The sequence below is a fragment of the Lynx rufus genome, unplaced genomic scaffold (genome assembly GCF_022079265.1).
Source record: "Lynx rufus isolate CCGP_SWC_20201006 ecotype Redwood Valley unplaced genomic scaffold, mLynRuf1.p SCAF_26, whole genome shotgun sequence".
In the NCBI taxonomy this organism is placed as follows: domain Eukaryota; kingdom Metazoa; phylum Chordata; class Mammalia; order Carnivora; family Felidae; genus Lynx; species Lynx rufus.
The window spans coordinates 8,975,323-8,998,822 of NW_025814841.1; the positions used below are offsets into that span (position 1 = coordinate 8,975,323).

The following is a 23,500-nucleotide window of genomic DNA, read 5'->3' on the forward strand; positions in this document are numbered from 1 at the left end:
ACCGGGTCAGAGGGGCATCTCCGCCACACAGGACACAGGGTCCTTTGTACTGTTGCTGGTGGCCCAGAGGGCAGAGCCATTGTTCCCTTGTCTTCTTCAGGTGGACACCACAGAGGGAAGCAGCTCTTTAGGCTGGATGTCCCAAATCTAGGATCCCAGAATCTGGGAACTTAGGACTTCTCCAGGTCTGCGCAGGCGGAGTGGGAGTTGAGACTTCACAGCATCGGAGGTGGGAGCAGTGAGTAGCAGGCAAGATGAAGACCCATTCAGTCTGAACCTTTCCTGAGAGAAATGTGGCTCAAACCTTCAATGCTGGCTAATCACGCCCAATCTCCCCGGGCTCACACAGTTCTCTTCCAAGCTCTCTTTGCTCTGTTGCAGCAATGCCCTTGGACGTCCTGGCACACAGCAAGGAATAGATGTTACGCTTGCATTTGCTGAGTTAAAGAGGTTCCCATAATAAGCTTACTTAATACACAAAAACTGTGTGTGTACCGTAAATGACTTTTTAAAAAGCATGTGTAAGTTTTAGACGGGATAAAACAAACCAAACTGGAGTCCATTACGCCGTTTTGAGCCCAACTCCTCATCCTGAAGCAGCAGCTGTTCCTGCTAATTGGGATCACATTGATGGGTGGATAGTGCTAAGGCTCTTGCCTTGATGTAATTTTTTCTGGGTTGGCCAACGGCAGCTTCTCTCTTCTGATGTCTGGGTACTCCAGTCAGCAAAAGGCATGCGTGGGCTTCTGGGCAGGTCACAGGTCTGGCGGGCTTCCATAGTCCAGAGTCATTTGGCAGAAAACTTGGCCAGTGAGCAGAGACACTTTTAAGTGAATTCCATGGGTGTGGAGACATCCTCGCAATGCCTCCTTTTTCCTTCCCTTTTAGTACATATGTCTGAGCTGCCAAAAAACCCATTTTACACAGCTACAGGCACACTGTTTGGTGCATGTTAGATGTGAAGGTGGGGAGTGCTACAGTGGCCTAGCTTGTACTTTATGCTGGCAATGTTTCTGCATGACTCTTTTTTTGATACCTTGGCAAAGACACTGCTCTCTCCCCTCCAGAACATTAGAGACTGTCTACATGACCAGCAGCCGTATTATTTAATGATATTTAAGTCCGTTTCCAGACAGGCTGCAAAAACTCACAGCTTTTTTTTTTCTTTTTAAAAAAGGGAAATGTTTTCACAGTCTCATTAGTTTTCCTTTATCACAAAAGCTCAGTTTGCACAGGATTTTTTTTTTCCCCTTGAATGAATATTTCAAAAACGACACATCCCTCTACGGGGACAACAACTTTAATGGTTACAGTCCATAAAGATGGTCTATTGAGATCATTACTAAGAAGTATTGCTGATTAACAAACTGAGAGTGAAGAGGAAAGACAAATGAAATGAGGTGTGGTTTGGGTGAGCAAACTAAAAATATTTAGGGCCAGAAAGACGAGTAATTAAAAAAGAAAAAATGGGTGGGGCAAAAAGGATGGGAGGGGTAAAGTTTCTTGCATTCTCAGGAGACAAGACAGGGTGGAGGGCAGGGACAAGGACACCAGATTTGGGGAGGAGATGCTGCGTATGTTTGTGTTGGAAGAAGGGACAGGAAGGGGTGGGCAAGTCTGTTGGGTCTTAAAACTCTTCCATATGGCTGGGCATTCTGGAAATCTGACCAGCTTGTTCAATGAAAGCTCAGTTTGTAGGGCTGACAGACCACATCTAAGCTGAAAGGTGTTAAGCGCCCCGTTCCCTCTGGCCCAGAAAAAGGACTCAAAACTCTCTACATGGGCTGCCTCCTGGTGGGTCCATTTGCACACCTGGTGCTGAGCTGAACATTCAAGACCCGGGAATAAAGATCCGGGGAGGGTGGTCGAGATGAAAAAGACGGAGGCGCTCTCATCAGTTTAGTTACTAAGAGGCATACAGGCATGGGAACCACGGAGGTAATGACTGCAGACAGCAAAACAGAGGAGAAAGGGGGCAGATATTAATGCTGGATCTTTTTTTTATTTTTTTAAATGTTTATTTTTGAGAGTGAGAAAGCAAGGGGCAGAGAGAGGGAGAGAGAGAATCCTAGCCCGATGCAGGGCCCAAACTTATGAACCACGAGATCATGACCTGAGCCAAAGTCAGATGCTCAACCGACTAAGCCACCCAGGGACCCCAAAAGTTGGATTTAAAATACATTTAAGAAAGGTATTTAACGAGATTGGCGATAAGATAAAGACACAGTGAATTGCTGGGTCACGGAATCTGCTCTTTAGAGTCATTTTATTTTTATTTTTCAAAGTTTATTTTGAGAGAGAGTGCAGGGTAGGGGCAGAGAGAGGGAGACGGAGAATCCCAAACAGGCTCCAAGCTGTCAGTGAACAGCCCGACGCAGGGTTCAATCTCACGAACCGTGAGATCATGACCTGAGCCAAAACCCATGAGTCAAATGCTTAACTGACTGAGCCACCCAGGCGCCCCTCTGTGGGGTCCAAACATCACAACCTCCCCACAGCGGAGTTGGGAGGACCATTCCTTACCCTGCAGAGGTAACTATGGAGGCAGCTTTCGCACAGCCTGGGTGATGCTGTGAGGCAGCAAAGGCCGCATGGCCAGCCCCATCGTGGATGCTCAGAGCGAAGAGATACTCTATGGTGTGGACTGAGGGTCACGTGAACAAGATCCGCTCTGAGGCTCCTACACAGACTCTCAAAACCAGCACTTCTCTCTGCCTGCCCATGTGTGCCATTTTTCATACCACCACCATTAGACAAAGAGCTGGAAAATCACAGGGAGGAACACGCAAACCACCGTGACATGCCACGTGCCTTCGAGGGTCAGTGAAACTGCCAAGAGGCCTTTTTCCATTCCTAACACCTCTTAATATGATTAACTTAGTGTGAGTCTTCTGGGCACAAAGCTTCCAGGAACAGCATTTCTCAGGGTGAGTTTATAAAGAACACTCACGAGATATACCAAGAGAAATCACCGAGGCTGATTCTCAGGGATAAAAATCTCCTCTCCCACCTCTCTCGTTTAATCTCCCTTGGCATGGAGTAAAATCTGAACTGCTTATTAAAAGTACACCATGAACCTAAACAACCATACGCAAAACAGCCGAGCACGCAGGGCTCGGCAGAGGTGGGGTTTAGGAACGTTCGAAGCTCGGGTCAGTTTGGCTCCATTTCTCTTGGCCTAAGATGCTCTGATTTTATCAGCACTGAAATATTAAAAAATACATATGTGTGAAACAAGCTGTAAAGCTGCCTCCTCAGGCCAAACTACGTGTGTCGGCATGGCCACATGTGGGTGGGAAGGGTCCCTAGGTACGATGACCACAGAGTCAAAAGGTTATTTTCTCAGATGTGGGCAAATGTCACTTTAATTGCAAAGCCTTCATTTACAGCACACTCAACAATGAACAAACAGGAGAACTGTGACTTCTGAATATATGAAATGTATAAAAGTCCCTTGAAATTCAGATAGTCGAGATACGAGCATTCCACAAGAAAAGCACCCTTCCTCATTTTTCTGAAGACCGTCTTATGTTTCAAAGATGACAAGGCATACTCAGAATCTCAAAACAGTAGGATGTTCCTTGCAGGGAGAGAAGAAGAAAATCTTGTTTCATACTATTAGGCAAATACTTAACGAGAAGGGTCCTGGGTAGGGATGGGAAGCCAGGAGGAAGGAAGCACCAGATACCATGCGAAACTAAACAAATCAGTTCCACCTCTGTAACACAGATGGGACATGACACTCCACGACCCCCGACACGGGGTGTGCAAGAACAGCCATCGGATGGCGGCTGCCGTCACTGGCTGGGATTGCTGAAGGGTGTCAATTTAGCCCATGGACCAAATCCTTGAACAGCAGATACAAACTGTCACTGACTTTAAGTCAAAAAGAATCTTAAGGAAATTCTTGTTTTATTTATATAGATACGGACTCCTATTTATCTAATTAGAGCAATGATTACACAGTTGACATTCCTGTTCCATAAGGGTTTGTTCAAACACTGGAATGGCTTAAGAAAAGCATCGACTAATTTTGATTTTATTTTACACTTTGAAAAGAGACAGAGGGAAGACAGAGAAAAAGGATGACTAATTCCCCCCGACTCTGGGGCCCAGCAGGTACAGACTTCTCTGACTCCAGGTTCATCCACACTGCTGGGAAGTTTCAATGTCTAGGGAAAACCAGGGAAGACTAGGTAAGCCCGCTGCGCCCCACCCCTACACAAAGAATTCTACAGTGAGTCTATCACAGTGCTCTAGCTGAAGCGTATCTTTAAAACTAAAGAGGGATTCAACTGAACATCTAAATTTTAAAACTGTAGCGTTTCAGCAACAAATAAGCTCAGAGAACTCATCCCAGAAGTGAAATGAAAGAACTATTGCTCTGACGTCTGAAAATCAAGCCGCTGCGCTCAGCTCTGCCCCACTTTCAGGCTTAGGCAGACACATAAGGGGGTGGTGGCTCCTTGGACGTGCCATTCACAGTGGCATCGTCATAAGGGGGTAACAGCACCTGAGAAGAAACAGAGAAGACGAGGGTTAGTGTGTAAAGGTGCACATACATTCCCCTGAGCTTTAACTTTAAAGGAACTTCATGCAATTAAATGTTTACCATAGCCGGTACCAAAGATCAACTTGCCAGCAAGTGGCTACCCTTCGATGAGAGACTTTTTCTTAAGGAAGAAAATGGGAAGAGACTTTTGGCCCTTCTGTAGGTTCTCCTCACCCTGTTCACAAGTGCCTGGAGGGACACAGGACTGTGTCGCTAGGACTAGGAAGCAGGCGACTGTGGCTCTCCAGAGCACGAAAGGCTTCTGGGTGAGTTCCATGTGTGCACACAATTGGGGCAGGCACCTAACTGACCACAGGAGCCACACTCATGGTTGAGATCAGCCACAGTTTACCGGCACAGCCGTGGTAAGTTACTTAACCTACATTTCTGCAGCCATAATAGGTGGATACCGAGGTCTATCAAATACCTAACACTGCTTGATGCACCCCTGAGATGGTCGATATTATCTGTCAATGGGTGAAGAGAAATAAATAAGAATAAACACTCATGTTGATGGACAACCTTTCTGTTCACATTTCAGGTACAAAAATCAAGCACTTCTAATTGTTCATGAGCTGTCAACATAAGAAAACACTGACTGATTTGGGGAGTAAAAAACCAACCAGGGAATAGCAACTCAATATAATTAGCCTTGATTCAATCAACATTTATTATGCACCTACTGAATGACAGGCATTGTGGGTACAAGATAATTAAAATAAAAGACAGTCTGTGCCCTTAGGAATTGAGAGATGAGATGAACGAAAACCTTACCCACCTCAAGTGCTTTGTGGAAAGAGGAAGAATATTCATTCACAAATGGAACAGAACAAAACAAAATTATGGACATCACTTAAACTGAAAGTAGTAAATAAATGTAAAAGTGAATTTCCTGCCTTTTCATTTATTTATCCCTTTAGCTTCCATAGGGACATTAAAATTTTCTTTTTAAGTTTTTGTCACACCCCATTCCCCCAATACCACACACAGGCACACTCTTCCCTCTCTTAACACACCTGATTGCTGATTTTTCTCTTCTTCCAGTCTGGGAGCTCCTCTTGAGGTGCAGCCCTGTCTCACTTAGCCCCAGAGATGGCCCCAGTCCCTATTCGCTAGTAGGAACTCAGATGTTTGTAGAATAAATGATGGAGGCATCCCCTGGGCTGGCCCTGGGAGAGTCTGTATGCTACATCAGAGGGAGACGTGCAGCCGGGCATTCTAGGCAGAGGACATCTACACTGGCTAGAGGCCAATTAGGAGACTGGAAACCACCCAGTCATTTGAACAGAGAAAATTTCATAAAGAGTCATTAACAGAGGACTGGAGGTGAAACAGGTAAAATCAGGCACGATCAATGCATGGGTGTGAACAGGATGTTAAAGAACACACACGGAAAACTCCTTTAGGCCTCTCAGGAGGATATGTGGCATCAGGCCCAGAGCAAAGAGGAGGTACTGCAGGTAGACAGGTAAGAGCACCGGCAAAGGGAGGAAACCTGAACGTAGAGTACCTTCTGGGACCGGAAGGAAAGACAGACAAGGGTCAGAGCATGACCGGAGCCCTGTCTTTCACGAGCAGGCACTTTACCCAGTAACTGGCAGGAGCATCTTGACGAGGGATCCTAAAGGTCTCGGCCTGACATGGGAGAAAAGTGTACTCTCTACAACAAAGCCACAGCTCCGCTCCCTGTGTCGGCACATAGGTGTGTGTGTGCGTGTGTGCGTGTGTGCACATTCGATGTGGCTACTTAGAACCGGTGGCAACAGCTGGGATCGACACTAAAAACATTTACATTTTCCACGACTGAGCTTCAGCATGATGCTCCTCGGCCTCATTAAATAACGAACTGGCTCCTATCTATCATTATCCTTGGAGAAATTATTCTAAAACACAGCAGGGCTACTAAAAAAGGACTGAAATCAAGCCATTGTATCCAATTAATTTTCTTTCCTGAGCAAAACACAACACTCAGATTCTCCAAAAACGTACACCAAAGATTAAACATGAAATCTAAAAAAAATTTTTTAATGTTTATTTTGAGAGAGAGAGACAGCAGGAGAGAGAGGGAGACACAGAATCTGAAGCAGGCTCCAGGTTCTGAGCTGTCAGCACCGAGCCCAATGCGGGGCTTGAACCCACGAGCTACGAGATCATGACCTGAGTCAAAGTTGCCACTTAACCAGTTGAGCCACCAGGGGGCCCCTGAAATTTTTTTAAAAAAAGAAAAAAGTACTGTAACTTTGTAATTTTGTTTGTCAAAATATACCTACTTTCACATTAAGTTTGGCAGTTTGTCACTATTTCTTGTGATTTGTCTTCAAATTTGTATTATTATTATATTTTTAAGTTTATTTATTTATTTTGAAAGGGACATAGACAGTGCGAGTGGGGGCAGGGGCAGAGACAGAGGGAGAATCCCAAGCAGGCTCTGCAGGCGGTCAGTGTGCAGAACCTGATGCAGGGCTCGAACTCATGAACCATGAGATCATGACCTGAGCCGAAATCAAGAATCTGACATTCGACCGACTGAGCCACCTGGGTGCCCCTTCAAACTTGTTTTACAGTTTCATTTTACAACAGTTATCTTCACATCCCAATATTGGCGTTTTGTCTCAAATATTCCTATTGCCTTGGACCCTTCATCCAAAGTCAAGAGGCCTGGTGACAAGTTTGCCCTTTCAGCGGGGCTCGTGACAGTCTCACCTATCCTCGCGTCCCCACAACCACACTGAAGATGGTCTTCACACAGTACCTCACGCTCTTTTCACTTAAAGTCATCCAAATGGAATTGGTTTTACATTCTGAAGGAATAGCGTTATTTTTTTTAATCGAAATGACGTTAATATTATTGACAATTTCAAGGAAGGGTTGGTGACATGGGACTGCCATACTGTTTCTATTACAGTCTGACAATGCTGACTAAAAACACTTCCTGTTGTCCTTTTCTTCTAAAGATCAATTAAGTACTTAGAAATCTGAAAAAACAACTGTAGAGTCAATTAAGATGGAACATGCCAATTAAGATGCCACATAACAAAACTGGTTGAAATCCAATTACTTTGACATTTTTAGAAGTTGGCTTTTAGTTAAACTCAGTCTTTCATTTTTAAAAATTTAGTCATTCACAATGAATGACTACAAAAATAATCTCTGAGGACTAAGAATATAGGTCATGTCCTACTTCAAACTAAAGGCACTGCCTGGAAAACGGCAGCTGCTCGACGAGTAGACAAACACAGAGACGTTACAAATCTCAACCACAGAGGTCTTGACTTCAAGCAATATTCAACCTAATGAAATTCTAATCTAAGTACAGTCCCTTGGAGTTTGTCTTAATGGGAGCTCAACCACAGGGTGACTGTGATCGTGTCACTTTCTTCCATGCAGAGGGGAAAACCCCTCTTGCCAGTGACCCCAGAAGGCAGCTGTTCACTAGGAAGATTAGAGTCTGTGTGTCCGTAGTGTCTCTTTCGTTGGGAGTTACCTTGCTAAGTGACACTGTGCTTGTGGGAAAGCAGCTCCCTGGTCATTGCAGTTCAACACAGCAAATACATCAATACATAAAACAGTTGGAGGGAGAAATAAATTAACACCAAAGGTCAAAAAATGTAACACAGAAGTGATTTCATAGAAGGATTCCATAAATCCACAAGTCATTAAAATTTGGGAAACGAATTCATTCCATCAAATACTAAGAGATGATAAAATGGTCAAGAGAAAAGAACTATTTATTGGTAAAAACAGGAGATGTTTGGGTACTATGGTTAGAGTTGGACTTCAACCATAATAGTAGAGCTTAGGCATTAAAAGCTTACATGGAACTCTACAGTTGTCAGCTTTACACACACACCTCCCCAAAGTATTATATGTAAGTTACATACATGTCTAAGACCAGAGATCAATATGAGGTACAAGGTAAAGTGCACCAGAAGGCTGCTTGCTGGCCCCTGCATCCTACCAGGGCAATGTAAATTAAACTGAAACCAGTGACCAGGACGATGGCTGTGTGGCACCTTGTCCACGCTGGGGCAGGGGGAGGAGAAACTCTAGGAAAAAAAGAGAACTGACAGATGACCTTACACAGTCAAAATACTTGGAAAATAGTATTAGTAGGTGGTTGACAGATCTAATAGCCACACAGAAAGGATGGGGGCTTAGGTAACAGGAAAAAAACATGGCAGCTGAAAAAAGGCAAATGTTTACTGGGAAAAAACAAAAACTATACAAGAAAATGTATACCACAGAGCTCTGCACTGAACAATATTCATGTATGTGCACCATCCAAAGTAAACACTGACTGATGGCGGCACCAGAAAATCTGATATGACTGTACGAGGAGGACAAGGGAAGCAAGGAACATGAGGAGGAGAGTGAGAGTTAAATCCTATCCAACAACAAGAAGTCAAAAGAGATCTTGAGCAGATGACCAAACAGCAAGGTAGACACTATTTTAAAATACAGAGGTAAACACTAGAAGAAACAAGAAAAAGAGCCTGCAGCACTTACTGCTGGGGTAACAGGCAAGAGCTGGGCAGGATAAGTAAGAAAGCAATCTTTCTGTGCAGGATCTTCAGCTATGTATATGTAATACTATGTTAACAACACAAATAACATTTAAAAAATGAAAGAGTAATCATGGCAGCATTGAAGTCGAAGTCCGTCATCAAGGGGCAACTTTTCAACCTGAGGGTGGTGGGCAGGCTAAGGGCTGCGTCATTCCTGCTGGCTGGAGGCAAGTTGTGGATTTGACAGGAGCTTCTGCAGGGGGCCTGGAAGATGAGCTTGACTGGCCAGATCTGCAACTCTCAGAGCAGGGAAGGGTGGGAGGGCTTGGACCCCAGCAGTACAGACACTTAACAAAGCAACTGGGGAGCACTGTGCTGGCTGAAGTTATTACCTCAGGTGCAACATGCTCCCACAGAGAGGGTGATCAGGACCAGCCCTCACACCCACCTGAGACCCCCCTCCAGTCCTGTGAGTCCCAACCTCCACACCGGAACATAGTGCAGAGCACCCCACACTCCAAAGAAAACTAGAGAACTATGGTGCCCTGAGGTACCCCCAAGGAAACAAATGTGTGCAACAGGAAAACGAACAATTCCCTCTTTTACCGTGTTCTTCCCGCTACTCATGCCCAGGTCAACAGCAGCCCCGTATCTGACCCCACCCTACCCTACCCCATCCCATCTATTCCCAGGATTCCTGGCATAGCGCGCTCATTACCGATCTGACTCCTTCTTGTGATTTTTCTCTCCTGGAACGCTCCTTTCCTGTCACTCCATACAAACCCAAACAACCCCAGGCTCATGTTAAATTCACTTCTAATATGGAGATCTGAAATGTTCCAGCCTCGATTACACTCTTCTCCACTTAATTATGCTGTACAATCACAGTACAATAAGTTCTTGAGATAAAAACACCACAATGATAGATTTTCATATTCTTTATAGATGATATAAAGTCGTAAGAACAACACTGGAAATGGCAGTAATTATAATACGACCCTCTGAACTCAAACCACAAAATCACTTTCCTGGAGCACTTATGTAAGTTATCAATTGTATATTATCTTGTACTATTAATAGTCTCATATACACTTACCTTTCTCCTCTCCAAAGAGTTCCTAAAAAGCAGGAGTCTCACACTTCTGTATCCCTCTCTCAGAGTTTGTTCTTAGACAAAGAGGTATTCAAATGTGAGTTCTATCACTTAGTTGATGTGTGGCCATGACCATATTCTAGAGGCAATATGGCGGTGGATAGCCATCAGGATCTGATATCAGACCCGGGTTCAAATTCTAGCTCTGTGATTTATGATCCTTGGGTTATGAAATCTACCTGAACTTCAGTCTGCAGATCTATACAATGAAGACCACGACAAGTTCCCTTTGAAAGGGTGTTATAAGGATTTAAGGGAGTTAACATAATGCTAATGTGCAGGACAGGATTAGCATTTGGATACTCAATGAATGGCAGCGATTTTCCAACTACAGCCAGACAATTGAAACAGTATTATTTTATCTTAAACTAGCTCACCTACGCAGCACGCTCTCCTCAGGAAAGTGACACCAGTAAGCCCTCTACTCACATTGTTATTTCCTTGGGTTAGAAAAGAAGTTCTCTCTTCCTGCCCCAGTTCTGGTGGTTGCAGAGAGTGTTAGAGGCTAAAATTGAAGCTGCTCTGGGCCCTGCTTGTTGAGGCAAACAGATGACTGGATAAATACCCATGAGGGAAGGTCACTGAACCAATAACCTATCTGACATGGATCCTCTCTCAAGAATCCTGAAGAGGGGCGCCTGGGTGGCGCAGTCGGTTAAGCGTCCGACTTCAGCCAGGTCACGATCTCGCGGTCCGTGAGTTCGAGCCCCGCGTCAGGCTCTGGGCTGATGGCTCAGAGCCTGGAGCCTGTTTCCGATTCTGTGTCTCCCTCTCTCTCTGCCCCTCCCCCGTTCATGCTCTGTCTCTCTCCGTCCCAAAAATAAATAAACATTGGGAAAAAAAAAAAAAAAGAATCCTGAAGATATTCCTGTTCTGGAATATGGAAGAATAGTCCTAAGGTTGTGCCGAGAAACTCCTTTGGAAACAAGCCAGCTCATGATTCCTTTTACCTCAAAAGCTAGGAGCAGACAGTATACTCATCTCCCCCTACTATAGGATTTGCCGTCCCCACACCTCCCACGTCCTCCTTTACCAAATCTAAACAAAAGTAACTGAATGATGAGAAAAGACACTATTTGTCCATGAAAAGTGGATGCCATTCTTACTGTAAGAGATGTGGGCATATAGTTATAATTCTAAAATCCACGGCAAGGTTTGGTTGAAAACACCATAGCCAGCACTCACGCCTTACCCACGTACATGGGGGCACCTATCAGAGGGCAGCTGGGCTGAAGGCAGAGATGATGATGGGCTGAAATGTGGAGCAGGATGGCCTATGTCAACAGCAGGGGTCATCCCGGGAGGGGGGAAAAGTACACGCAAACTGCGTGTCATGAAAGACCCAGGCACACCCAGGAAGGTTTAGGTAGTTTGCTGCCTGGAGACCTGGGTGCGTGAGGTGGGATTACAACGGATGAGTCTGGAGCTACAGGCGGGACCCCAGCTGGTCTTGGAAGCAACGGCAGGGAAGTGGCACCTTCTTTCATAGAAACCAGCAGTCCTCGCCATTTTGGGGAGGGGGGGTGGATACGGGTCTTTGGTAACTGAGGAGGCACAGATTGTTTTTACAAAATCAACCGCCCTCCTCTCCCCACAAAACATGAAAAAGCCAAGAAAATACCACTGTGAATTTAGACTTTTCTTGTTTTGGCTCCTCGGGGGAGGGAGGGGGTGGTTTTCGTGAAGGGGCCTGGTATTTGTGAAAGCACGACAGCTCACGAGAGTGAGAGCAGCCGCTGTTGACAACACATCAGTAACAGTCCCTCAAAGCTGCTTCACAAATAAGATGGAGTTGGCAGGACGAAGTTAGGATTCTGCTCCCTCCTCTCGTTTCAAGGAAATACTAGAATGCGTGCAGCTGAGACTGAGGTTATTGTAGGGGTAAATCCTGAATCTGTTCCTATTAATTAAGAGGGAAACAATACCAAACCACCCCACAAGTCACAAATAGCCATCACACAGCAAAGTGGAGTAACCCACAGTGGAGAAATGTTGCAGTAATAATAAGTGGCACAGAACCCCCTGAAGACTTAAAAAAAATTTTTTTAATGTTTATTTTTGTGCGTGCACGAGAGAGAGAGAGAGTGTGAGCGGAAGAGGAGCAGAGAGAGAGGAGACAGGCTCCAGGCTCTGAGCTGTCAGCACAGAGCCCGATGCGGGGCTGGAACTCATGAACCAGGAGATCATGCCCTGAAATGAAGGTGGACGTTCAACTGACAGAACCACCCAGGAGCCCCTGAAGACTTTTTTAATTTTTTGTTTTTTCTTTTGGAGAGAGTGTGTGAATGTGTGAGTGGGGGGGGGGGAAGGAGGAAGGGGAATAGAGAGGGGGAGAGAGAGAGAGAGAGACAGAGAGAGAGAGAGGAGAGAGAGAGAGAGAGAGAGAGAGAGAGAGAGAGAGAGAGAGAGAGAGAATCTTAAGCAGGCTCCATGTTCAGTGTGGAGACTGGTGCAAGGCTTGATTCCACGACCCTGGGTTCACAACCTGAGCTGAAACCAAGAGTCAGACACTCGTCCAACTGAGCCACCCAGGTGCCCCCTATGAAGACTTTTAAATAAAGGGCTGACAAATCAGTTTTATGATTTACATCAGTCTGGCAGCAACAGAGAGAAGACAACTGAAAAGTAGAGCTGAAAAGACTAAAGGACTAATCGTAACAAGTTTAAAGATGACTGGCCAAGGTGACAAGGTAGACATTGCTACCATTCACTGGAATGGAAGAAAAGCAGCAGATACGGAAGAAATAGTGTGAGCTCCGCAGCGTGCTCTTTTGTGGATGACAACTGGACGGTCGGGGGTATAGGCATGGAGCTGGTCTGGTTCACATCACCTAAGCGATTTCCACCAAATGAATAAAAAAGAGAGCAAGACAAATGATTTATTAAATGTTTTCCATTCATTTCATCAATGAGTGTTGGTGCTGCTGTGTGCCAGGTACTGAGAATACCGCACTAACTGAACCATACAAGGCCTGAACCAGCAGACAGCTCATCTGCTAGCTGAGGGGGGCTGATGAACAGAATTTATTTTCCATGGGGAAGAGCTTCTCAACCAGTATCCATTCCCAAGAGTGTGCCATACAAACACTGTTTCTTCCTGTTTGCCACCATGTCGAGAAGCCTGAGGCCCGCTGGGGTAGTGGCTAAGAGCATGGGCTGTGGGGCAGACCATCTGGGTCTACCAGTCCCAGCTCCGAGGCCTCGGGCTGGCCACGTAGCTCTTAAAGCCCTACTTTTCTCCATCTATAAACAGGGGCCATAACAGCGTTTCTCTCACAAGGTTAGTGAAATAAATAAACCTCAGCAATGTGCTTATTAGTACATGGAATGTACTCAGGCTCAACAAATCACTTTATCCCACGCAGTTTTGAAAGGATGTTGTGGCTTGCAGTATTGGTCATACTGCAAAATAAGACAAACGAGTGTTGAAATGACCTAGAAATAAGACAAAATGGAAATTAATTGGGTCAAGAAGTTTTTTTTCCATATATGAATGGATAGATAGATAGATACAGAAAGAAAGGAAAAGAGAGGGAGGGAGAGAGAGAAAGGTGTGTTACTTTTTTCTTTTTAAAAATTTTTTAATGTTTACTCATTTTTGAGGAGAGAGAGAGTGTGAGCGTGTGCAAGCAGGGGAGGGCCAGAGAGAGAGGGGGACAGAGGATCCCAAGCAGGCTCTGCATTGACAGCAGAGAGCCCGACGTGGAGCTTGAACTCACAAACCATGAGATCACCACCCAAGCCGAAATTAAAGTCAGACGCTTAACTGACTCAGCCACCCGGGAGCCCCTACTTTTTTGTGATAGTAAACTACAACAAGACTTTATGGAGCCTGGGTGGCTCAGTTGGTTAAGAATCCAACTTCGGCTAAGATCATGATCTCGTGGTTCGTGAATTCGAGCCCCCATCAGGTTCTCTGTTGTTGGCACGGAGCCCTCTTCAGATCCTCTTCGGATCCTCTGTCTCCCTCCCTCTCTGCCTGCCTCTCTCCCTCTCTCAAAAATGAATAAACGTTAAAAAAAAAAAAAAAAGACTTTAGGGGCACCTGGGTGGCTCAGTCAGTTAAGTGTCCAACTTCGGCTTGGGTTGTGATCTCACAGTTCGTGGGTTCAAGCCCCGCGTTGGGTTCTGTGTGGAGTGTGGAGCCTGGAGCCTGCGTTGAGTTCTGTGTCTCCTCCTTCTGCTTCTCCCCAACCCCTGCTCACTCTCTCTTGCAAAAATAAACATTAAAAAAATTTTTTTAAAAACCTTATGGAATAAATCTTTATATAAAAGACAGTGGGTAATATATACTAACACATAATAGCTTTAGCTACTATTTTTCAAGGCTGTGTGACTATTTTGCAAGCAAATTATTCTTTTATTGATTTTCTACTAGAGTTTGTAGAAAATGTAAGCTTGATTTAATCTAGAGGCAAAACAACAAATAGGTGAGAATTAAAACTTTCTCAGGAAAAAGCTGTCCTTTACAAACGCCAAAGGGTTAAGTGCTGTTTGTGAACCCACCTGCAGGAGAAAAAGCTTAACTCTGAGATCTACCAAGGCCAAAAGTTGGGATTCTTAAACTCCCCGAGATGGTTCCAACAGTTGTCCTACAAATGCCTAGAGAACTTGGCTTAAACTTCCACTAAAGCAGAGGTCTGTGAACTACGTGGGCCAAATCTGGCCTGCCACCTGTTTTTTGTGTGGCCTATAACCTATGAATGGTTTTTACATTTTTTAACAGTTTAAAAGAAAGAAATGCTTTGTGATCTGTGAACATTACATAAAATTCAAATTTCAGCACCCATAAATGAGGTTTTATGGGAACACAGCCATACTTACTCATCTATGTATTATCTACAGCTGGCTTCACACTAGGACAGCAGGCCTGAATAGTTATGACAGAGACCATCTGGCTCACAAAGCCTAAAGTATTTACTCTCTGGCTCTTTATAGAAAGTTTGCCTTTGCCCGTACTCAGGAAAAGCATTACCCTGATTTCTGCCCTTGGAAGACAGAATAATGTCAGATATGAAATTACACGGCCTCAAAACAATCTCAGAATTGAGGCACTTAGGTCTTCCAAAGGTTCTTTTAAATTAATTCCAAGAAGTCAAAATATTTTCTCTTCTTCACCATTTCTTACATCCCACATGGTCCACAATGTATATACAGTTACAGTGTACCTTGTACATTGGCCACACCATATTGGCCTGTTTAGACGAGCTTTTCCTTACTCATGCCAAACAGGAAAGGAGAGACAGCTGGCTTACGAATCTTCACGATTAACAGAAATAACCATTTGGGCATTTGGGACAGGGTCACCACGGACATAAAGTCTGGGCTATCTTTAAGGAACCTAGGTTAGCTATTTCCAAACTTTTTTAATATCCTCATGTATGATATAAATAAGTAAACATACACATAATCACATTTTTTATCTCTAAGATACACATTTTCACACATTTTAACCCCTGAATGGAGGCTTCACCTTGTAATCGACAACACCTTACAATAAGCAGTACCTGAAATAATGGTGCAATTTACAACTGATGGCATCTTGTTTCCAACATGCCAGGAGGCGGAGAGAACATAAACAGACTTTTTGGGAGGTTCTTGTAAGAAATCCCCACTGAGCCCTGTCTGCCTACATAATAAGGAATCATTTCCAAAGGCAAGTAAAATAGAAGATTTTATCCTCAATTCACTGCAAAACTACTATAAACTGCAATTACTTGATATTATAGGAGGAAGTCATTATTTCTCTTAATTCTCAATAGAGAAGCTACTCAGACTCTTTTACAGATTATATCCAGAATATAGAAAGAACTCATACTTCAAATATTTCAAATTGGGTCAAAAATTCTCACCAGTGAGTTATTTGGTCTGGAAATACCAAATTAACATAGCTGCCCAAACTGAAAGTTAAAATGGTTTTGAGCACTTAAATATCTAATATTTAAATAACGCTATCTAAATGAATACACCTTTAAAAACCTGTACTTTTGTCTAAAATAAAAACACCTCATTTAACTACAGAGGAAATGGAAGGGATGGCCGGCCTGCTATCATGCTGTCTATGAAAGGCATCCCAGCTACTTCCTCTCCGCGACCCCAGCCTGATGTGCTACGCCACCTACTGTGCCTCCTCCTTAATGATTCTACACCGCTCCTTCCAGAGGCGGCTAAGGCGGCAGGAAGAACGCTCAGTACCTCAGATCTCAGCTTCCCATTTTACCCAGATCCCCCTTCCCTGTACACCTCCCTCCCTCCCTTGCGTCAGTGGAAAGGGAGAAATGTGTCCTGCTTTCATTTCCAGCATCCAATGAAGCAATGCTTAATTTTCTATTACAGCGTAATTTGTGCCTACAAGCGTCATTTTTTCATAGCTATAAGTGCACTACCAACTTCCATAATCTGCTTTTCAAAGCATCACAAGCCTTTCGTCTGTTGTTAAACTGTTCGTAATAATTTTCATGACAATAATGACATTTTGTCAAGTGGATATATCCTTATTTAACCAAACCAGTCTCTAATTATTAGAAAATGAGCTTAGGGGCGCCTGGGTGGCTCAGTCAGTTAGGTGTCCGACTTCGGCTCAGGTCATGATCTCACGATTCGTGGGTTCGAGCCCCCACATTAGGGTCTCTGCTGTCAGTGCAGAGCTTGCTTTGGATCCTCTCTCCCTCCCTTCTCTCTGCCTCTCCCCTGCTCTCTGTGCTCTCTCTCTCCCCAAAAATAAACAAATGTTAAAAAAAAATGAGCTTGGGGTACTTTTGCTGTTAAAAACAATGCTGCACAAACATACATTTTTTAAAATTGCTTCCTTAAAATACATACCCAGAAACTTTTCTTAAAATATGTTAAAAAATAAAATCCAAGGTCTCATTTGTTCCTAGAGCAAAAATCAATACACACTCTTTTTTGGACAAGGGTGATACGTAAGTCCATTTCTGTGTTGTTTTAAAGTAAACTGCAATGAAAATTGAGGGTAACTTAATCCTCTGTTCACTGCAAAACTACTATTAATTGTTCTCACTTGCTATTATTATAAGAGGATTACAATTAAGCAACTGATTAATAGCCTCTTACCCAGGGTCACAAGGAAAACTGGGTTTATTTGAAATGTTCTTCCAGAACTTTTAGGTTTCAAATATTTGTATGTTGACTGGACTGCTCCATGTCGAAATAACTGAAAAGTTATATGGGTCAGAGATACTTTCTAGCAGACCAGGAGATTTTTTTTAAATGCTGTATTTTACAATGGAAGGAAAGAAACATGAACTGAGTTAACATCACATCCGGTCAGCTTGAACCGTAGAACATACATGAGAGCAGGTGAAAAGCTTTCAGGAGGAAATCTCGGGGGCAGCCAGTGCAATCTCATGCACAACCAGCCGTGTGAATGTGGGAGCAATCGGGAAGCTGTGTGGGGCTGAGTTACAGGAAGTAGGGCTGCTTAGCACAACTCTGAAGAAGGCAGCTGCCCTGCCGTTACAAAGCTTCCTTCTAACCTTTGCTTTTCTTCCCACTCTAAGTCACCCTCCCATCCCTTTCACTGTGCTAAAAAGCAAAAATAAGCAAGCAAAATAAAAAAGTCCCACGGCTTCTTTTTTTTAATTAATTTTTAAAAAGACTTTATTTTTAAGTAATTTCTACACCCAACATGGGGTTCGAACCTACAACCCCGAGTCATAAACTCCACCAACTGAGCCAGCCAGGTGCACTCCCCCCACAAAGCACCGCTGCTTCTAAGGTTTGTGACTTGACTTGAGAAGAATCAGCTCAATGAACTGTGTAGCTGCTTCACTCCTCACCCCGCTCAGGCAGGTGCCAGGCACGGGAGGTGAGAACACATGGTCCTGGCTGCAGTCTGCCGATAGTCTAGGAGGAAGCCGGTGCATAAGAAGAGACAGAAGCCAGGTTACTCAGGTCCGTAATGCCTCTCCTGCCGCTCGCCAGCCGCGTCATCCCGGGAAGTGACCCCCGTGGTACCTCAATGGACTCTTCTGTACACAGGGCTTAGGAGACCCTACTCCAAGGACTCTTGGGGGATGAAGTGAGCTCATATACTCAAAGCACCCAGCACAGAGCCTGGCAGATGGTAACTACCACGTAAGCGTTTGGGGAGAGAGCCATGCTACTGAAGCTACAGGGCAGGAAGGTAAAATAGAAGCAAAGAGCAGAACATCGCTGGAATTATTCAGCCCCCAGGTGGATGGCATTTGTGGGAACTGTCGTGGAGACAGCACACCAAAAGGTGGTTGGACCAGGTACCTTCCAAGGTACTGTCCTACCCTCAGGCTAAGTGGTTTTATGTTTTATGTACAGTCACACACAAGAGATATCCCTGAGACTCATCTTACTCCGTATCCCCTCGACTATCAGCTTGATTTTCTACCACCTACAGCTCCCTCAAATCCTTCTCCTCTTCCTCTTTCCCTCCACCGTGGCCTTGGATCAGACCTTTATCGTCTCCATCGTCATAGTCACCTTGACTCTGGAGATAGTCTCCTAACTGCTTTCTCTGCTTATTGGAGAGTTTACCAAATCTCTATCAACCTCTCACATCTGCCTTGGCTTTTTAAAATTACAAGGGGAAAAAAAAGAAGCTTAGGGAGATCATATAAACTATTAAATTGCAAGGCCAAAGGACACCTACGATTGAGATGTTACAAGTAAGATCCCCCTTTTGTATTCCAGCAGGTAGCAGGCCAGAAGCTTCAGGGTCTAAAGTCACAGGCTACAGTTTTAAACTCTCTAGCAGTCGTGTTCTTAGAGCACCTTTCTCTCCCCCCACCCCTCACTGCTTCTGGACCCTCTGGTTCCTACAGGCAAACGACAGTGATCAAAGATGTGCGCTGTTTGTAAAGTATGTTTAATGAATCCGAGATGCCCAGGACTGGAAGAGATCTTGAGAGCCAGCCTAGTAACTTAGTTTTCTGGGGAAGCCCCCCTTACACCGTCTCAGAAAGTGATGAGTTTTCTCAAGAATCTGCAAGATGAGAACTGTACATTCACCTGGCATCAGTCTAGCTTCTCAAGTATGAAGGACCTTCTTCTGAAGTATAACCAAAAATCTCTCTTTGGGGGCATGGGGGGAGATAAAAGGACTCATGTTACTTAGTCGGGAACTTGTTTCTAACCATACCTAACCTATTCCTAGGAAGGAATGAACATCTGATTTTTAGAAGCAACAGGAGGAAAAAATAATAAAGAAATAAAAGCAACAACAGGGGGAAAAACAGGGGTATTTTTTATGCACAAATTTTAACAGTCATTTAGACCACTACTAAATCCCACTCCACTCCACCCCCAGCAACCCCACCCCACGCCCCGCCCCAGCCAACCAAGAACTTGTTTTGGGGCTTTTCTGACAGTCCAAGGTCAGCCTTTCTTAATCTCAGGTCCCTCAGAGGGAAAGAGCTGCCGGAGAGATAATCTGGCTTTCATCAGGTCCCTGACTTTTTTCTTAACTGTGTTTTTCAAGCAGTCAGACTCAAAACAGGGCCCCACACGGCAAAATACTTTCTGAAGTCAACACAGTAATAAGCCTGTATATAATGTTAACCTGGATTAGCACCCACAATGTGACATGGCATAACAGGCTCTATGTTATGATGTTTAAAATTTTCCTGTGTATCCATAAATGGTTAGGAATTTTCCTACATTACTCAAAGTCTATGGTTTTTTTTATCTGGAATCAGAACTTCAGACATCATCTTGGCTAAATATTAATCTCACTGCTTTTAAAGTGCTCCAATTCCAAAGGAATCAGGTTCCCTACTCTGGGATTTAACTAAATACTGGGTATTACCATGACTCAAATCTTCACTGGTGTTAGCAAGACAAGACTGCATAGATTAAAATAGTTTTTAAAATCTCAATTTGCATACATTTTAATGTGAAGGAAATCTGTTTCTATAATCTACGTGTTTAGTATTTGATACATTTTTCTTCTTAAGGCCAAATTTTGATGGCAGTAGGGGAGAAAATGTGGTATTATATAATATGTATCTGGAAAGTGATTTCTACAACAATGTCCTCAAAGGAACAGTGTGTCTCCTCAGGGAACCCAACAGCGTGACACAGGGACTCAGAGGGGACACTGTGGGATTTTTTAAAATTTCAAGGAAAGCACAGCAACAACTGGTATATATTATACTCATTTCTTTTTCTTTTTTTCCAAGTTTATTTATTTATTTTGAGAGAGAGGGAGAGAGTGAGTGAGCAAGGGAGGGGCAGAGCCCAACACGGGGCTCCATCTCACAAACCAGAAGATCATGACCTGAGCCGGGATGCCTGGGTGGCTCAGTCAGTTAAGTACCTGATTCCTGATTTCAGCTCAGGTCAGGATCTCGTCACTTGTAAGTCCAAGCTCCGTGTTGGGCTGTAAGCTGACAATGTGGAGCCTGCTTGGAATTCTCTCTCTCCCTCTCTCTTTGCCCCTTCCCCACTTGTGCTCCCTCTCTCTCAAAATAAACTTTAAACAAACAAAAAGATCATGACCTAAGCTGAAATCTAGAATCGACCCCTTAATTAAATAAGCCACCCAGACGCCCCTATTATCCTCACTTGTACTCTTAGATTCTCTGGACCTGACTACTTAATGCAATGGACAGTCAGGTATTCCTTTTGGCTTATGGGCACCACGAAAAAAAAAATACCAAGACCCTAGAGCATTATGAACTAACAGAGTTGGTGACCACTCTGTCTTAATCATTTCTTTTAAAGGTTTTGCTGTAGTTTGGTTGGGAAACTGGAGGTTAGATTAACTCAGGGAATGAGTTCCAGTACCTGATAACTCCTCTGTCCTCCACCTAAGCAGTATTCGAAAGAGTACATATACGACTAATAATATGTGTACTATTTTAGAGAAGAAAAAAAATTTAAAAAGAGAACACATTTATTTTCTACCAACAAGAGCCCCCAGAGGATGTTTCCACAGAGGTCACCCTGAGACCATTCAGCCTGGGAGAAAAGCCATCTGGCCTAATACTTGATAGGAAGTGAAAGGCAACATGTTATTATGTCAGTGTGGATTCCCAATAAAGACAGGGACAAAAGAGAAACACATTATTACATGCTACGAGGATCTTAATATAGCTATGGAGTCCAGGGAAAATGACAGAACTAGATCACTCCAACCCCCACTCAGGTCTCAGAGTGAGGCTTCGGCATATTGGGATTTTTAAAGTTGGAATGCTAACATTAACTCCTTTCGTTCTAGTCAAAACCATTCTTAAACATGCGGAGCCCTGCTTAAAGAGAAATATGTTGTCTTGGGGTGCCTGGGTGGCTCAGTCAGTTGAGCAACTGACTTTGACTCAGGTCATGATCTCACTGTTTGTGAGTTCGAGCCCCGCATCGAGCTCCGCATCTGTGCTGGCAGCTCGGAGCCTGGAGCCTGCTTCAGATTCTGTCTCCCTCTCTCTGCCCCTCCCCCACTCATGCTCTGTCTCTCTCAAAAATAAATAGATGTTAAAGAAATTTTTTTAAAAGAAATATGTTGTCCAAACCTAGAAATCCAGATTACGGTCTCCACCTAAAGAAAGCAGTGCTCCCTGGAGAAATGGCTGATTATGAGTCTGGGACAGAAAACGGACGAGAGGAGCCTGGAGCATCTTGTCAACCAGACAGCAAGGAAGCCACACTTTTGTCAAAAGATTTGGGTGCCAACCAAATTGGCTCCAATTGGCCAAAAATGGCACAATTTGAACATTAATACATACGTGTTATGTATTAAACTATATACATTAAACTATAAACATTAAACTATATAATATATAAGCTTTTTAGAGAAAGCTTTTATATTTTTCCCTTAGAAAGTTCCAAAAAGGCATGGAATAACAGGTTAAAGTTTTATTTAGGTTTACTGACAAAATTTATCAAGACACTTTACTTTCCAACTGGACACCCCCAGACTCTTCTCATAATAGGCCTTTTTTTCCTGAGTTCATTTGTTCCATAAAAAACAAAACAAAACAAAACAAACAAAACCTTCACTGGTCACCACTAGAGAATGACAGACCAATGTATCATTTTGAAAACTGATAAATAACAAAAAGAAGTATATTTATCCAGGTCACAAGTACCTCTGGGTAACCCAATCGAACATGAGGGAAAGTTTCTCTTTACAGAAATATTCCAGCTAGTAGTGAACAAGGACTGACAGTCTGTCACCATCCTGCAACCCCTCATCAATCACCAAATCCAGGCATTAGGTATCACTGGTTGCTGATGTTCCAAAAAGGCAGAATTAGTCAGACATTATCTGCCTCTTGATGGAAGAACAAATGATCAATTATAAAGTCATGTTGCAAAAAAAAAGGTGGGGGTAATGAATATGGAAAATCCCTAGATCCGAGTACTAATCTACTGGGAATACAGAGGACTACATTACAGGCATACAGTCAGACAAATCTAGTCTGTAGGACAAACTAGTTTCTTTAACAACAAAATTAGTCTTAAAATACAGAGTGACCCATTGTTCCTGTTTCAAACCACTAGAAAAATTATGACATTTATGAGGCACTGGAAATCTGAGCACTTACTAGGTATTATATGATATTAAAGCATTATTAATTTAGTATAGTAAGGACTCTTAAAAATAAGCACAATACCGGGGCGCCTGGGTGGCGCAGTCGGTTAAGCGTCCGACTTCAGCCAGGTCACGATCTCGCGGTCCGTGGGTTCGAGCCCCGCGTCGGGCTCTGGGCTGATGGCTCAGAGCCTGGAGCCTGTTTCCGATTCTGTGTCTCCCTCTCTCTCTCTGCCCCTCCCCCGTTCATGCTCTGTCTCTCTCTGTCCCAAAAATAAATAAATGTTGAAAAAAAAATTAAAAAAAAAAAATAAGCACAATACCATTATCTTTTTTTAACAATGTGGGTTTTTTTTTTGTTTTTTTTTTTTTAAATATTTGAGAGAGAGAGACAGACAGAGCATGAGCAGGGGAGGGGCAGAGAGAGAAATGGAGACACAGAATCCAAAGCAAGCTCTAGGCTCTGAGCTGTCAGCACAAAGCCTGGTGTGAGGCTCGAACTCATGAACAATGAAATCATGACCTGAGCTGAAGTCGGATGCTTAACCGACTGAGCCACCCAGGCGCCCCTAAAAAAATCTTTAAAAATACTGTCAGAAAGCTGAGACTCAGGTGATGATCTAACACTGTATTTTGGACTAGACTATCAATGCAATCCAGTTATGAGAAATGATAAATCTCCCTTCCCCAGAAATACTCTTCTTTAAACACACACAGAAAAAGAAAAGGTTCACTGGGAACTCCGAGAAAGTAGAAACATTATCAGC

The 23,500-nt window shown here is 43.7% G+C and overlaps 1 protein-coding gene across 1 annotated transcript in view; it reads right to left on the reverse strand.

Annotated features, from left to right (window-relative positions):
• Nucleotides 1-3,895: 3,895 nt before the first annotated feature.
• Nucleotides 3,896-23,500, reverse strand: part of LAPTM4B (lysosomal protein transmembrane 4 beta) — a 94,885-nt gene continuing 75,280 nt past the window's right edge. The window contains exon 9 of the mRNA XM_047088842.1: nucleotides 3,896-4,513. Within this exon, the coding sequence (XP_046944798.1) occupies nucleotides 4,436-4,513 (78 nt within the window). The 3' untranslated portion in view covers nucleotides 3,896-4,435. The remainder of the gene's footprint in view (nucleotides 4,514-23,500) is intronic.